At 49.9% G+C, this 17,785-nt stretch overlaps 1 protein-coding gene across 2 annotated transcripts in view; it reads right to left on the bottom strand.

The window, feature by feature from the left end:
* Positions 1-17,432, bottom strand: part of GGCX (gamma-glutamyl carboxylase) — a 47,042-nt gene extending 29,610 nt beyond the window's left edge. Inside the window, exons 1-3 of one of the 2 annotated variants that reach the window (XM_044279219.1) lie at positions 17,311-17,432; positions 13,145-13,366; positions 543-701 (exon numbers count right to left, since the gene is read on the bottom strand). In XM_044279219.1, coding sequence (XP_044135154.1) covers positions 543-701; positions 13,145-13,366; positions 17,311-17,332 — 403 coding nt within the window. In that variant the 5' untranslated portion in view covers positions 17,333-17,432. Of the gene's footprint in view, positions 1-542; positions 702-13,144; positions 13,367-17,287 lie in introns of both variants that reach the window. The other variant, XM_044279220.1, reaches the window with a different exon arrangement.
* Between the last annotated feature and the right edge of the window lie 353 nt (positions 17,433-17,785).

The raw sequence follows: 17,785 nt of genomic DNA, 5'->3' as shown, positions 1-17,785 counted from the left end.
GAGGGGCTAATTTAGGCTTCTTTCACACTTGCGTTCGGAGCGGATCCGTCTGGTATTTGTACAGACGGATCCGCTCCTATAATGCAAACGATGGGATCCGTTCAGACGGAACCGTTTGCATTATATTTCACTAAAAAAGTCTAAGTACAATTTGTATTCAGACGGATCCGTCCAGACTTTACATTGAAAGTCAATGGGGGACGGATCCGTTTGAAAAATGCACCATATTGTGTCACCTTCGAACGGATCCGCCCCCATTGACTTCCATTGTAAGTCTGGACGGATCCGTTTGCCTCCGCACGGCCAGGCAGACACCCGAAAGCTGCAGGCAGCGTTCAGGTGTTCGCCTGCTGAGCGGAGCGGAGGCTGAACGCTGCCAGACTGATGCATTTTGAGCGGATCCGCGTCCACTCAGAATGCATTGGGGCTGGACGGAAGCGTTCGGGGCCGCTTGTGAGAGCCTTCAAACAGAACTCACAAGCGGAGCCCCGAACGCTAGTGTGAAAGTAGCCTTACAAGTCTACATCAGTTTAGGCACTCACCCAGTAACATGATGACATAGGTTAGATACATCCAGTCCAGAGGCAGAGGTTTCAGGGAGTTGAAGAGAGGGAATCTGCAAACATCCAGCCCATCCAGATACTTGTGGTCCAGATAGCTGAGGCCTCGTTCTTGGGGGATGTCCAAAAACATAAGCAGACCTGGGAGAGACAAGGGGGTTTACTGAATTTAGAGCAAGCTGAATACATGCAAAGAAAATAAATTTATCTGGGATTCAGATTTTGATGGCCTATCCTCGGGATAGGCCCGAGCCAGTAATGGCTAACCTCTGACAGCTGTGGTGAAACTACGACTCCCAGCATGCTCCATTCATTTCTGTGGAGTTCTGAGAACAGCCAAGCAAGTGTTCATTTTGGGAGTTGTAGTTTTACGACAGCTGGAGTGCCGGAGGTTAGCCATCACAGAGATAGGCCATCAATATTAGGTAGGCGGGAGTCCAATTCACAGCACCCGTCCGATCAGCTGTTGGTGGGGCTGGGGAGCCCATGATATGAAGGAACATCAGGTGACTAGATTATAAAGCTAATTTTTTTACATTATGCACATATAGAAACCAATCATAAATGGTCAGAAAACCATCTTGGAGGGGGGCGTGGCCTGGCGCGGCATGTAAGAGGACGCAGATACTCGCGCTCCCGGACGAGAATCCTGCAAATCCTCCTGCATCCACACATCGTACAGAACAAGTCCCCTGAACGACGATATTGAGTACGGGAGACCGGAGCAGCCAGGAACGAGCAGCATGACGCGCCAGAGTAAGAAGGAGAAGGAGGGGAGGGAGAGCGGACCTGCAGTGCGGGCGAGGCAAGATGGCGCTGGAGCGGGGATAGGGGCAGCGGAGGTGGAGCAGTTTGTGAGAGTGGCTCCTGCAGATGCCCCAAGTGTCCCTGAGAAATCACAGAGGGGAGACACCGGATATTTGGTGCATCCCCTTCTTACCAACTGCAATAACAGTCCAGAAAGTACAGGGGGCCAAGTGGCAGATGGAGAGGCCACAATAAATATGGCGGCTGCTGAGGGAGCCAATACTGCAGTGCCGGCACAAGAAATAACTGAACCCACAATTGCAGGGGAAAGGGGAAAGTGCTTCTTTGATTGTATTCTCTGTTTGTATGTTCTGGGGAACCGCATCATGACCGGACCAGTATCTATTCTTCTATGTGCCAAAACAGAAGGATATGGGAGATAGGGGGAGCGTTAAGGAAAATGTATTTCTAGGTTTTGATGATGGGGGTTAATGTCTTAGCCTGGAATGTGAGGGGTCTCGGGGACGCATCCAGGAGACATGCTGTACTTTATTCGATGCGGCAATTCCAACCTGCCATTTTATGCTTATCAGAAACACATATGACAAAGGAATCTATGGGCATGGAAGAGGTGCCGTTATCAAGCATGGCAAAAATACTCATGGAAGCAGAGCTCAGAGACATACGGAGGATGCGTAATCCTAAAGTCAGAATTCTCCTGCTAGTCTAGTTCCCATAACACACGGTCCTGAAATGACCGAGCAGTAGGCAACCAGCAGGTAATGAGACAAACAATCGAGTATTTACCCATGAGTATCTCTGACCACTCTCCTATAAGGGTAGAATTAAGCCTAAAACCTAAATCCATGAGAAACCGAGGCCTATGGAGGTTTAACACTTTCTGGCTGACAATCTTGCAGGACCCTTTGGGAGTAATGGCAGAAATGCAGGAATTGATGTCCTTTAACATTGGGTCGACATCCCTGATACTAGTCTAGGATGCCTTTAAAGCTTTTGTTGGGGGGGGGGGGGGGGGGGTCATTAAACGTATTCAAAGGCACAAATCTAAAAGTAGGGACCTGTTGCAGGAGCTGCAGTCCAGAGTCACCGTCACTGAGTGTAAACACATAGAAAACCCCACAGAAGTAAATGGGTCTAATTGGCCGTATAGAGAACATCAGTTGGAGGTAGCAGATCGCAAGAGGTTCTTTGAGGAGGGAGAAAGTGTGGGGCACACGCTGGCTACTATTATTAGGGCTCAACAGAGCTCTTCCTATATATGGTGTATCCGAGATACGATGGGTGATTAGATAACCGAAAGTCCAGGCATACTGAAGGTATTCAGTGATTACTATAAACCAGTGATGCCCAACCTACGGCCCGCGGTCATGCGGTCCGCGCAGTGACAGGACTTTATCAGCGCATGGCATGCTGCGAACGGCACAGGCAGCAAAGCGATGCTGCCTGTGCCTGCAATCTCCCCGCCCAGCGCCGCTTCCTAGCTAATTTAGTCACTGCACTTGCCTCTGTGAAATTGAAGAGAAGCTCCGTAATCTTGCACAGGCGCACTGGCAGATGCATCAAAGTGCGCATGCTCCATCTTCCTGGCCTCTGCCAGTGCGAGATTACGGCGCTTCTCTTCAATTTCACAGAGGCAAGTGCAGTGAATAAATTAGCTAGGAAGCGGCTCTGGGTGCGGGGGGGGGGGAAGGGAGATATCTGTGGACGACACGGGGTGGGGGGAGGATATCTGTGGACGACACGGGGTGGGGGGAGGATATCTGTGGACGACACGGGGTGGGGGGAGGATATCTGTGGACGACACGGGGTGGGGGGAGGATATCTGTGGACGACACGGGGTGGGGGGGAGGATATCTGTGGACGACACGGGGTGGGGGGGAGGATATCTGTGGACGACACGGGGTGGGGGGAGGATATCTGTGGACGACACGGGGTGGGGGGAGGATATCTGTGGACGACACGGGGTGGGGGGAGGATATCTGTGGACGAGACTGGGAGGGGAGGATATCTGTGGACGAGACTGGGAGGGGGGGATATCTGTGGACAAGACTGGGAGGGGGGGATATCTGTGGACGAGACTGGGAGGGGGGGATATCTGTGGACGAGACTGGGAGGGGGGGATATCTGTGGACGAGACTGGGAGGGGGGGATATCTGTGGACGAGACTGGGAGGGGGGGATATCTGTGGACGAGACTGGGAGGGGGGGATATCTGTGGACGAGACTGGGAGGGGGGGATATCTGTGGACGAGACTGGGAGGGGGGGATATCTGTGGACGAGACTGGGAGGGGGGGATATCTGTGGACGAGACTGGGAGGGGGGGATATCTGTGGACGAGACTGGGAGGGGGGGATATCTGTGGACGAGACTGGGAGGGGGGATATCTGTGGACGAGACTGGGAGGGGGGGATATCTGTGGACGAGACTGGGAGGGGGGGATATCTGTGGACGAGACTGGGAGGGGGGGATATCTGTGGACGAGACTGGGAGGGGGGGATATCTGTGGACGAGACTGGGAGGGGGGGATATCTGTGGACGAGACTGGGAGGGGGGGGATATCTGTGGACGAGACTGGGAGGGGGGGATATCTGTGGACGAGACTGGGAGGGGGGGATATCTGTGGACGAGACTGGGAGGGGGGGATATCTGTGGACGAGACTGGGAGGGGGGGATATCTGTGGACGAGACTGGGAGGGGGGGATATCTGTGGACGAGACTGGGAGGGGGGGATATCTGTGGACGAGACTGGGAGGGGGGGATATCTGTGGACGAGACTGGGAGGGGGGGATATCTGTGGACGAGACTGGGAGCGGGGGATATCTGTGGACGAGACTGGGAGCGGGGGATATCTGTGGACGAGACTGGGAGGGGGGGATATCTGTGGACGAGACTGGGAGGGGGGGATATCTGTGGACGAGACTGGGAGGGGGGGGATATCTGTGGACGAGACTGGGAGGGGGGGATATCTGTGGACGAGACTGGGAGGGGGGGATATCTGTGGACGAGACTGGGGGGGGGATATCCGTGGACGAGACTGGGGGGGGGATATCCGTGGACGAGACTGGGGGGGGATATCCGTGGACGAGACTGGGGGGGATATCCGTGGACGACACTGAAGGGGGATGGATATCCGTGGACGACACTGAAGGGGGATGGATATCCGTGGACGACACTGAAGGGGGATGGATATCCGTGGACGACACTGAAGGGGGATGGATATCCGTGGACGACACTGAAGGGGGATGGATATCCGTGGACGACACTGAAGGGGGATGGATATCCGTGGACGACACTGAAGGGGGATGGATATCCGTGGACGACACTGAAGGGGGATGGATATCCGTGGACGACACTGAAGGGGGATGGATATCCGTGGACGACACTGAAGGGGGATGGATATCCGTGGACGACACTGAAGGGGGATGGATATCCGTGGACGACACTAAAAGGGGGGGGATCTGTGGACGGCACTGAAGGGGGGGGGGATCTGTGGACGACACTGAAGGGGGGGGATCTGTGGACGACACTGAAGGGGGGGGATCTGTGGACGACACTGAAGGGGGGGATCTGTGGACGACACTGAAGGGGGGATCTGTGGACGACACTGAAGGGGGGATCTGTGGACGACACTGAAGGGGGGGATCTGTGGACGACACTGAAGGGGGGGGATCTGTGGACGACACTGAAGGGGGGGGATCTGTGGACGACACTGAAGGGGGGGGGATCTGTGGACGACACTGAAGGGGGGGGGATCTGTGGACGACACTGAAGGGGGGGGGGATCTGTGGACGACACTGAAGGGGGGGGGGGATCTGTGGACGACACTGAAGGGGGGGGGATCTGTGGACGACACTGAAGGGGGGGGGGATCTGTGGACGACACTGAAGGGGGGGGGGGGTCTGTGGACGACACTGAAGGGGGGGGGGGTCTGTGGACGACACTGAAGGGGGGGGTCTGTGGACGACACTGAAGGGGCACGACACTGAAGGGGGGATCTGTGGACGACACTGAAGGGGGGGGATCTGTGGACGACACTGAAGGGGGGGGATCTGTGGACGACACTGAAGGGGGGGGATCTGTGGACGACACTGAAGGGGGGGGGGTCTGTGGACGACACTGAAGGGGGGGGGGGTCTGTGGACGACACTGAAGGGGGGGATCTGTGGACGACACTGAAGGGGGGGGGGGGATCTGTGGACGACACTGAAGGGGGGGGGGATCTGTGGACGACACTGAAGGGGGGGGGGGATCTGTGGACGACACTGAAGGGGGGATCTGTGGACGACACTGAAGGGGGGGATCTGTGGACGACACTGAAGGGGGGGGGGATCTGTGGACGACACTGAAGGGGGGGGATCTGTGGACGACACTGAAGGGGGGGGGGGATCTGTGGACGACACTGAAGGGGGGGATCTGTGGACGACACGAAAAGGGGGGGGGATCTGTGGATGGCACTGAAGGGGGATCTAGGGAGTGGTGTGGGGATGTTGGGGTGGGAGGTCCTGGAGGGGTGTTTGGGTGGGATCTCTGGAAGGGGTGGGAGGTCCGGGAGGGGGGGGGGCATACATTTTTTTGCTATGGATGGGGCCCAGTCATTTCTAGCTACGCCCCCGATTGGTAAGATTGGGCAGGCACTGGAGCGATAGAGCGCCCTGCTGTAGGAGAAGCCGGCGGGAGATGAAAGGAGGAGGGGCCAGCTCCTGGTAGTGTCAGGCACAGGGCGCAAGCATGGCGGTGGAGGATCTGACTGAAGCCTAAAGACCAGACATCAAGGTAGACCTGCAGAAGAAGGTGACAGCGCAGTATGTGATGTATACATGTGTGTAATGTATGTACTGCAGTGTGTGATCATCACATACTACACTACATACATTACACACATGTATACATCACATGCACCCTCACTGTTATTATGCCAAGATATGTGCCCTCCTCACAGACGTAATGCTCACACATGCCCCCTCACAGTAGATATGCCCAGATATGTGCCCCTCACAGTAGTTATGCTCATTTGTCCCCCTTCACAGTAGATTTGCCCAGATATGTGCCCCCTCACAGTAGATATGCCCAGATATGTCCCCCTTCACAGTAGTTAAGATTAAAAGGACCTTAACATGTAAAGCTTGGAAGAAAGACGAGACAGAGGGGATATGATAGAAACTTTTAAAAACATAAAGGGAATCAACAAGGTAAAAGAGGAAAGAATATTTAAAAAGAAGAAAAAATGCTACAAGAGGACATCGTTTTAAATTAGAGGGGCAAAGGTTTAGCAGTAATACCAGGAAGTATTACTTTACTGAGAGAGTAGTGGATGCATGGAATAGCCTTCCTGCAGAAGTGGTAGCTGCAAATACAGTGAAGGAGTTTAAGCATGCATGGGATAGGCATAAGGCCATCCTTCATATAAGATAGGGCCAGGGGCTATCCATAGTATTCAGTATATTGGGCAGACTAGATGGGCCAAATAGTTCTTATCTGCCGACACATTCTATGTTTCTATGTTATGCCCTGATATGTGCCCTCCTCACAGTAGTTATGCCCAGATATGTGCCCTCCTCACAGTAGTTATGCCCAGATATGTGCCCCCTCACAGTAGTTATGCCCAGATATGTGCCTTCTTCACAGTAGTAATGCTCACATGTGCCCCCTCACAGCGTTTGCATTTCTTTCTGGCAAAGCTACCTGGTTAAATTTATACTAGTGCAGCCCTCAGACGAAAAATGGTTGGGCACCACTGCTATAAACTATTATATTCCACTAGATTGCAGTGAAAGTGAGATTCAGAACTTTTCTCGCCCCTCTCAGACTGCCAGAGGAAGAGAGAGCAAGCCTTGAAGAACCGCTAAGCTTAGAAAAGCTTGAGGAGGGGGCGAAGGGACTTCCAAATGAGAAGACTCCAGGGTCAGATGGCATACCAGGGGAATTACTAAAGAAATAAAAGGATTTTGTATTGCCACAACTTTTGGCAGTATTTCAACAGGCAGAAACAATAGGCAAATTACGTGACTCCATGGAAGAGGCAATAATAATAGTGTTGCCTATCGGCCCATATCCTTGCTATGTACAGATGTCAAACTTTTGGCCAAAGTCTTGGCTAATAAATTAGTGAGAGTGATCCTTAACTTGGTTCATGGTGATCAAAGTGGCTTTATGCCGGGTAAGTCTACAGCCATTAATATCAGGAGACTATATCTCAATCTGCAGATGTCTAGAATTGAGATGGGGGGGGGGGGGGGGGAGTGTCGCGACATTCTTTCACTCGACGCTGCAAAGGCATTTGACAGCGTTGAGAGGAAGTTCTTGTGAGGGGTGATGGAGGTAATGGGTTTTGGCCCTAAATTTTTTTCTTAGATACAATTGTTGTATGGCCCACCAAGGGCCCCTATACGAATAAACGGGTTGCAATCTGATGCATTCGCCCTGGAGAGGGGCACAAGACAGGGTTGTCCCTTGTCACCCATGCTCTTTGCGCTGGCTATAGAACCCTTGGCCCAGATGATACGTATGGATCCCAAAGTGATGGGTCTAACATATGGAAGTATTAAAGGAAAAAAATAGCGCTTTACACTGACGACATGTTGCTATTCTTAGGTAATGTAAACCAATCACTGCCACAGGTAATGAAACTAATTAAGGTTTACAGTACTTATTCTGGCTTAAACATAAATTGGGACCAATCAGTGATGCTACCTTTAGACCATGCGACCGAATCCTTCAAAGGAAGATAGCCCCCTTACAAATAGATACAACCTTTAACTATTTAGGGGTGCAGGTATCGTCTAGACCGCAAGATTATATTAATATGAACTTGCTTCCATTACTTGACAGAAGCACTAAGTAAGTAGCCAGTTGGTGTAAATTGCCACTCTCAGTCATAGGACGAGCTAACTTAGTTAAGATGGTGCTGATGCCACAGTTCCTCTACATACCGTATAAGGCTCCATTCACACGTCCGCAATTTCGTTCCGCATTTTGCGGAACGGAATTGCGGACCCATTCATTCCTATGGGGCAGCACGATGTGCTGCCCGGACACGGAATTGCGGATCCGCACTTCCGTTCCGAGAAAAAAATAGAACATGTCCTATTCTTGTCCGCAATTGCGGACAAGAACAGGCATATTTTATTAGTGCCGGCAATGTGCGGTCCGCAAAATGCAGAACACACATTGCCGCTTTCCGTGTTTTGCGGATACGCGGCTCAGTGGATCCGCAAAACATGTTGCGGACGTTTGAATGTAGCCTAATAGTACTAGGGGGATTCCTATGCGCCATTTTTTATAAAATTCAGGGTCAATTTAGATCCCTGATATGGAACAAAAAAATCTCTGTAGAGTTTCTAAACTGATTCTCAAAGAGATAAGGACAATGGGGGGTTAGCGATTCCTAACCCATGGTTGTACTTTCTAGCGACACAAGCCCAACAGTGTAAAACTTGGGGTCAACTGGACAGCCTGGGTCCGGTGGGCGAGTTGGTGTCTTATTTGATGGGAGGGAGGCCACCTGGATATATACTAGAAATTGGCTCGGTAATACGTCCCCCAGACAATATCCCAAGTATAGATCTCATCTGCAAAGTTTGGCAGAAATTGAAAGACATCACAAAACTTTCGGAAGGTCATGTCCTTACTGCACTCTGGAATAATCCAAACTTATCAGAAATAAAGGCCCCCTGCACACGAACGTGTGCGCACCGTGGTCGTGCTGCGGGCCGCAATGCATGAACAGCGTCCGTGGGGCAGCCACAGCGGACGCATTCACTTTAATGGGTCCGCGATCCGGCCGTTCCGCAAAAAGATAGGACATGTTCTATCTTTTTGCAGAATGGAAGTACAGGACGAAACCCCACGGAAGCACTCGGCAGTGCTCCCGTAGGGTTCCGTTCCGTGCTTCTGTTCCGCACCATTCCGCATCTCCGGATTTGCGGCCCTAGTGAAGTGAATGGGTCCGCATCCGTGATGCGGAATGGCCACGGAACGGCGCCCGCATACGGCAACGGGAAGCACACGTTCATGTGCACCAGGCCTAAGGCTCCATTCAGACGTCTGCATCCGTTCCGCAATATCGGGAACGGGTGCAGACCCATTAATTCTCAATGGTGCAGAACGGGATGCGGAGAGCACACTATATGCTACCCACATCTGCATTTCCGGAGCGCGGCCCAGAACTTCCGGGCCGCTGCTCTGCAAAAAAAAAAATTATATGTGGGGTCCGTGCCACGGACGTGTGAATGCACCCTCAGGTCACTGACCTTACCATACATAATTCGATGTTGGCAGAACCAATTAGAAGAGGGGGAGAAACTAAAGGGGCGATCTCTGTTTTTTTATAAACTTCTGCTGTCATTTCACCAGGAACGTTTCATCTGGGTCCCTTAACTGATTCACAGTGGTCGGAGGTGCCATTTATGAGCCCCTCGTTATCATTGTGTGAGACGCACAGACTATCACAACTATATTTGATACATAGAGTCTATAAGACGCCCATGTTCCTTTATAGGTTGGGTAGATTCCCTAAATGTGGTATTCCTGAGGCGCATATAATGCATATGTTTTGGGAATGTACTGCCCTGGGCATTTTCTGGAGTGCAGTACTGGGTGTTATTTTTGAGGTATATAAAATAAGACTTTCGGCTGAGCCGTTAATATGTATACTGGGCCTACTACAAGATGATTCCTCGGAGGGACCTAGCATTGGCATAAGTAGACTACTATACCAGGCTAGGAAATGAATAGCCAAATATTGGATTAGTAAAACCCTACCAACCAAAGAGGAGTTCATAGCACATATGAATGTGATAAGGCTACTTTCACACTTGCGTTCGGGGCTCCGCTTGTGAGCTCCGTTTGAAGGGGCTCACAAGCGGCCCCGAACGCATCCGTCCAGCACTAATGCATTCTGAGTGGACGCGGATCCGCTCAGAATGCATCAGTCTGGCAGCGTTCAGCCTCCGCTCCGCTCAGCAGGCGGACACCTAAACGCTGCTTGCAGCGTTCGGGTGTCCGCCTGGCCGTGCGGAGGCGAGCGGATCCGTCCAGACTTACAATGTAAGTCAATGGGGACGGATCCGTTTGAAGATGACACAATATGGCTCAATCGTCAAACGGATTCGTCCCCCATTGACTTTCAATGTAAAAGTCTGGACGGATCCGTTCAGGCTAATTTCACACTTAGACATTTTTGGACAATATAATGCAGACAGATCCGTTCTGAACGGAGCCACCGTCTGCATTATATGAGTGGATCCGTTCAGAACGGATCCGCTCTGAACGCTAGTGTGAAAGTAGCCTAATAGGGCTAGAGAGGAGTGTACTATATAAGAGGTACTAGTGAAAAGTCTGACTCAATATGGGGACCGTGGTTGATGGTACCGGGACTGCCATCCAGACGCCTTCTTTCCTTTCAAATAGGTGGGTGTACTAGTAGGTAATTGGTGATATTCTAGCTTGGTTGAAATGTGGGACTTAAGGTCCATTCACACGTCCGTGGTGTATTGCGGATCCGCAATACACCTGGCCGGCACCCCCCATAGAACTGCCTATTCTTGTCCGCAAATAGGACATGTTCTATTTTTTTGCGGAGCCGCGTCCCGGATGTTCAGGGCAAAAGCCCGGAAGTTTGGGGCCACATTCCGGAAATGCGGATGCGGAGAGCACATAGTGTGCTCTCCGTGTCCCGTTCTGCCCCATTGAGAATGAATGGGTCCGCACCCGTTCCCGATATTGCGGAACGGATGCGGACCCATTTGCGGACGTCTGAATGGAGCCATAACTGTGGCAGGCTGTATATTATTCCAGGTCGGAAAAGTAGGGGAGATGGTATGGGTGTGGTATGGTGCGGTTCAGGGGAGGGAGGGGTTAGCTTCTTGTATAAGTTCTGTCTTTGACAACTGCTGTACCCAACTGGGTATATATTTATCTTTACAAAATGACAATGTGCTACTGTCTTTTTATTTCTTGTTTATGTATAAAACCAAGTAAATCAATAAAAATTATTTGATAAAAAAAAAAAAACATCTTGGAAATGTATGACATAACCACCGGATCTGCCATAAATGCCTTAGAGGTGGCAGAACCGGAGCCCCCAAGGGACCATTTACACAGGGCGATGATTGAGGACGAGCGTTTGTTCCCGATCACTGCATTTACATGTAGTAATTATTTCCACTGTATGGGATGAATGATCACTACTGTGATGTGCTGCCAGAAATGGAAGGGATCATTCCACTATTGAGCGTCTCGCTCGTGTGTCGGGTGATCGGTGGCACGTGTGCGATTATCAAGAACAAGCGTTCAGCCCAGGTAAATGGATATGCCATAAATGCCTACAGTGAAAATATAAATCTATAAAATAAAGAAAGCATGAATGAAATGAATGTTAAAGCATCAGTTTCTTGTCCAGATCAGATAAAAGTGCTCATGTGATCCGGTAGAGCGGTGAGGGCACGGAGAGTAAACAGGTCTGGTGGACGCTGGTCATTAGGTAAATATTTCTCATCAGTGTCGTCTGAGATTGGCAGAGTGCCTCCATAAGGGCACGCTGTGTAAACGGATGAAAGGTCAGGTTATCATTGCACAATAGCAATCCCCCCCCCCCCCACCACCACCAAACACACACAGGATAGAGGATGAGGAGGGGGATGACCTCTGGTCCATTGTGTAGACAGCTCATCTGTTCTGGGCGGCCAAACAGGCAAACGCTCAAACTGCAAAATCAAACATGTCGTAAAGTGAGCCCAGGTGTAAATGAAGGATCCGTCAAAAGTCTAGGCTACCATAAAGTAATTTTCAGTCATGGTAGAGGACCACCACGAAGCAGCCTTAATGTATCCGCAATGTCACTACCGGAAAATGAAAAAAAAAAAAAAGGGCAGATAAAAGTCTATTTTACCATATGGCAAGTACTCCCTTCACACACAACCCCCAGCTCGTTTGCCACTGACCTCTCATCATCGCCAAGATCGCCTGCACTGGTGCCAGGAGAGAGCCCATTGGCAAACGATAACGTTCAGCAGGTCCTGTGGTACTAAAGATGGCTGCATCAGAGTTGGCAGGAGACCTGGAGACCACCTACTGCCATCATGCCTAGTGCGGAGACACACAGGACCACACCATGTGCCATGATGTGGGACACTATTACCTGTCATGGCTTATCCCGTCTGGCACTTGTGGAGTGAACATTGATCAGCCTTTGGTATGTCCAGGACATTGTGGATTTTTTTTTTTACTTGTTCCAACAAGATTATGCCCGCCACACACTGTCAATGTGCTCTTCAGGGTATCCAGCAGCTGCCATGGCCAGCTTGATTGCCTGATCTCCACCCATTGAGAAGGTCTGGGATTGGATGGGGCAATGCTCTTCCATGCACAGCATCCAAGAACCACCTTGGTTGAGCTATGGGTCAAAGAACATACCACAGGAGGATACCCAGCACCTGTATGACCCTTACCATGCCAGACAGACAGCTTGAGGAGATGACAACCAGTATTAATAAGACCCTGCCTCATCATATACCCTGCTGCAGAACCCAAAGTCAAGGGGGCACCACCTTGGTTGTGTGATCATTGACCGAGCACCACCAGCGGTTTATACTTTGTCAGTCTCAGCTCAATCACATGATGTTTGCCAGGTCTTCTCTTCTCATTTTCTAATATACATTTTATAAAAGAAAAAAAAAAAGAAACTAGTGAAGCAATAACAAGAGGAGGATTTCCTAAGGATGTGCTGTGGAAAATGGCCAGCCCCGCACTGGAATGAGGAAAGGCCGGCACAGGACAGAGCGAGATTACCGTCCACAACATTCATGTTGAAGAACTCACCAAAGAGGAAGCGGAAGACCCCAAGGCCAGCGGGGTCAGTGGGTCGGTTCATCAGACTCACAAACCGATGCCAACTGGAGAGATCTGACCAATCAAAACCAAACACCCGTCGCATGAAACCGCCTTTCTCTTGACGTGCTCGCGGTTTGGGCCGCTCTGGCGCAGACGTAACATTGCGACTTTTGCGCTGTCTCAGCTGGGAAGCCTCCGATTTCATGGTTGCTGGAAGACAAGAAAAAAAATATATATAGGCGTTTACTGCATGAAAAATTTAAGAAAATTAAGATAATTACATCAGACTCCTAGTTACATCTGCCCACGGGAAAACTGGTTGACAACCAAAATAGACGACATTACTGCTCACCTAACTTTCCTTGACAAAATGACTAATTAAAGGGATATTCACGTGTTTACATTTAACGGGTATCCACAGTATATATCATAGATGACCAACAGATGCCACTTGCACTTCTGTAATTCACACCTACCTCAAAAACTGGAGCCTGTTTCAAAGCCACTGCATGGAGAGTTGGTGGCGCAGCTCCCTCCATTCACTTCTATGGGAGTTCCATTCACATCTCCGGCAGGCTGTTTCGGTACAGAGCAGATCCTCTACTTCACGGCCAGATCACCACTAACTGCAATGATGTCCGTCGGTAATCCGGATGGACAAAAACTGTTGCATGCAACGTTTTTTTTGTCCTGCCGACAGCCGGCATTTGTGCAAGATCTCCAAAACAGAGATGTGAACACAGCCTAAGCGTGCTCAGCTGTTTTTGAACCTTCCATAGAAGTAAATGGGGAAAGCTGCGCTCTTAAAAAGGGCCCCATTCTGGATGGGTGCTGGTTCCACAGGTGGGTGTATGAGTTGCGGCGTGCTCTAATTAAACCGCACTGTTTAGTAGTGGGCGCTCGTATACTTACACCGCAGTTTTGCGCTCGAAATCAGACATAGATAATTTCTGGATTAAAGGAATTTCACTCCACATAGAAATAAAACCGTAATCTACTGCTTAATATGCTCGGTTTTAGTTTACGTTCCCGATATCGTTGAGACCCCCTCTTTACAGGAGCCCCCTTCTGCACTGCCGGGATGGATACATGAATCCTAATGCTTGAAAACACACAAGTGTAAAAACCTGACGAGAACTAAAGAATGCCCCCAGTGTCCCCGTGCCCTCACCACGACGTGCGGATGAGGGGAGCAGAATTTTAGGATTTAGAATGCAGCCACTGTTCTTAGAAAATTTGCCTTAAAGGGCCTCTCATCTTGCCAACTCTCAAAAGTGAAGTTGGCTGATGATCCCCGGGTCTAGCTTTAGAAACCCCAATGATGAACTGGGAAGGGGAGGGGGGAGACAGCAATGGAAATGAATGGAAAGCATGTAATACATAGACAGCTGGGTCAGGCAGGACAAGAACCACACTCAGCTCTTGTTGGGATGGGGGGTGTTCCCCTATATGATGTCTATATACTGTGGGGATTCACTCCGGTAGACAGGACTAGCGGATGCAGTATAGAGGCAAAGTACACAGCTCTTGAATCAAACAGCGGTGTTTATTCACACATTGGCGTATCACAAAACGCAGGTGGCTTGGTGTCTGTTCACACACACAAGGAAAGTTCATAAACAATAAAAGTCACCTTTTCTCCTGGGTGTTAATTCACACCCTGTTAGCAGTTCAGCCTCATCAAGACCATAGGAGGCCTGTTTGCCTTTAGGCCCCTTTTACACGGGGCGAGTTTTCCATGCGGGTGCGATGCGTGAGGTAAATGCATTGCACCCGCACTGAATCCAGACCCATTCATTTCTATGGGGCTGTTCACATGAGCGGTGATTTTCACACATCACTTGTGCGTTGCGTGAAAATCGCAGAATGCTCTATATTGTGTGTTTTTCACGCAACGCAGGCCCCATAGAAGTAAATGGGGCTGCGCGAAAATCGCAAGCTAGTGCGGATGTGGTGTGATTTTCACGCATGGTTTCTAGGTGACGATCGGGACCTGATCATTATTATTTTCCCTATAACATGGTTATAAGGGAAAATAATAGAATTCTTAATACAGAATGCATAGTACAATAGGGCTGGAGGGGTTAAAAAATTAAATAAAAAATTAAACTCACCTCATCCACTTGTTCGCGCTGCCTGGCTTGTCTTCTTTCTTGTTCCTTGATGACTGCGCTTATCACATGGTCCATCACCATGGTGATGGACCATGTGACAAGCGTGGAGCTATCACATGGCCCATCACCATGGTGATGGACCATGTGATGAGCGCAGTGACATCACCAAAGGTCCTTTCCTCCCAGGTCATCAAAGAAGAAGAAAGAAGACAAGCCGGGCAGCGTGAACAAGTGGATGAGGTGAGTTTAATTTATTTTATTTTTTTAACCCCTCCAGCCCTAATTTACTTAGCATTCTGCATTTAGAATGCCATTATTTTCCCTTATAACCATGTTATAAGAGAAAATAATAAAATTTACACAGCACCGATCTCAACCCCGAACTTCTGTGAAGAAGTCCGGGTTCGGGTCTGGGTACCAAACATGCCGAATTTTCTCACACGTGTGCAAAATGCATTTAACCGTGTAGCCGTCCCGTTCTCCGTACCTCAGCCTGCGATCTATTGATAAAGGTCCCATATGACCAAAACGTCTTGAAACATCGCAGCTCTCCATACTACTCACGGCGCGTTTCTAATATCAGAGCAATAAATGCCCGACTGGGGCAGTATCTTGTAATCTTACCAGCAGTAATACTTTCTTGCCCATTGGTGCAAATGTTGCTGGCACCTATTTCACATTTTGGAGTGTACGATTCACAATAAATCCACCTGGCATATCTAAACTCTTAAGAGTGTGCGTGGTTTTCTCTACAAATATACAAGGGCTCTGCCGTATACCACAGCACCTCACTCAAGTACTAGGAGTGCAAGTTCCTGCTCCTTACAATATTGGAACATGGGGAGTAGTCACCCACCCAGCACTTTTACTACTCCCAGTAAGAGCCGTCCCAGATCAGCTATGACAGCCATGCTAAATCTCAGGGTGTCAATTAGCAATAGCTGCTGCTGACACACAAAATACACACATGTCCTATTCTTGTCCATTAAGCACACAAGGATACAAGGATAGGCATTGTTACAACAGGTCCGCAAACAAAACGGAAGTCACACAGACATCATCTGTATTTTTTGCGGATCTGGGTTTTGTGGATGGCAAAATACATACGTCCATGTGAATGGGGCCTTACTGTTCAGGATGCACATAATAAGGCAGACATATTGGTTGGCACTCTGCTCTCTCAGAATCAGACATAATTACGACCTCATTAAGATGCCAGTGAATTGTGGACGTATGCGGTCCGCGGTCTCCCTGGACCGCTCACATATCCATTACCTTTAAAGTGTACATTCACAGTGCTGACACCACGGACGCAAGCCCTATTTTGCTGGCGATTACGGATCCCTCATTAACATTATAGCCTATGGGACTGTGAACATCATGGGGGACAGACAAGCCAAACATGGCACACAGAGGGCAAAAAACGGACACGCGGATCAAACATGGCAGACAGAGGGCAAAATACGGACACGCGGACCAAACATGGAATTCTTCAGTGGCATTTTTATGCATGAACCATCTTGTCACGGATGTCATCAGACGGGTGAAAGGAGCCGATTATGGATAGATTAATACACACTTCACGTGTAATGCGCCTTCTCATAATTGCCCCATTTTACCCACAATCCATCACACTGTAATCACAACCCAGAGATTTTGAAATTTTTAATACATTTTCCCACCACTTTTATGGCTTTTAATGGATTTGCCCCAGCCGTGGAGCCGCAGAGGCAGCGTCTGCTGATGTGCTCTGCTTGGCTCCTGACAGTATATAGATTGTAAGCTCTTGGGGGCAGGGTCCTCTACCCCTCTGTACCAGTCTGTTTCCTGCCTATTGTATTTTTATATTTGTGTAACCCCTGGATGTACAGCGCCTTGAAATAATGGTGCTTTAATATAAATAATGATGATGACTACTGACTGACACCCATGAATAATACATCTCCAGTGATGACACCCTGTCTCCCTCTTGCACCCAGTCCCACATCAAGGTGCAGTGTGCCATGCCCGGCCTCACCATCTGCAGACAGATCGCTTTACCTGCTCCTCTTCCCCGCTCCATTGCTGCCAGGTTGCAACTCCTCTCCCAAAAAGTGCCACTAAGGCACCACCGTGTCCCACTTGACGCGCCTGCGCAGACGGTCCGAATCTTTCCGGCAGCGTTCCAAGCCTCGCTAGAGATTAGAGTGTAACTTTTCTCTGATTGGTTGACTTTCTGACTAGGGCGTGGCCAGCTCAGAGCGCTGGCTGGTACTTACCAAGTATGTGGTTGTGTAACAGTGTTTACCTGGGGGAGCGGAGGGTGAGGCGCCTGATACGTGCGGCTCCGGCTGGTTCGTCTGAGTCCAGCTTTCATGGAGACCACCCTCTGTGAGAAGTCCACCCTACAGAGAGTCTGCTAAATACTAATACCATAAGGAGTACCATGCAGAGAGACCCCCATCTATGGCCCCATCGTGTGAAAAGGATTGGCTACAATGTTACATCAGGTTGCTGAAAATAATCTGCAATATTA

This window comes from Bufo gargarizans, chromosome 2, assembly GCF_014858855.1.
Source record: "Bufo gargarizans isolate SCDJY-AF-19 chromosome 2, ASM1485885v1, whole genome shotgun sequence".
Taxonomy (NCBI): domain Eukaryota; kingdom Metazoa; phylum Chordata; class Amphibia; order Anura; family Bufonidae; genus Bufo; species Bufo gargarizans.
This window is presented reverse-complemented; position numbering and strand designations above follow the sequence as displayed.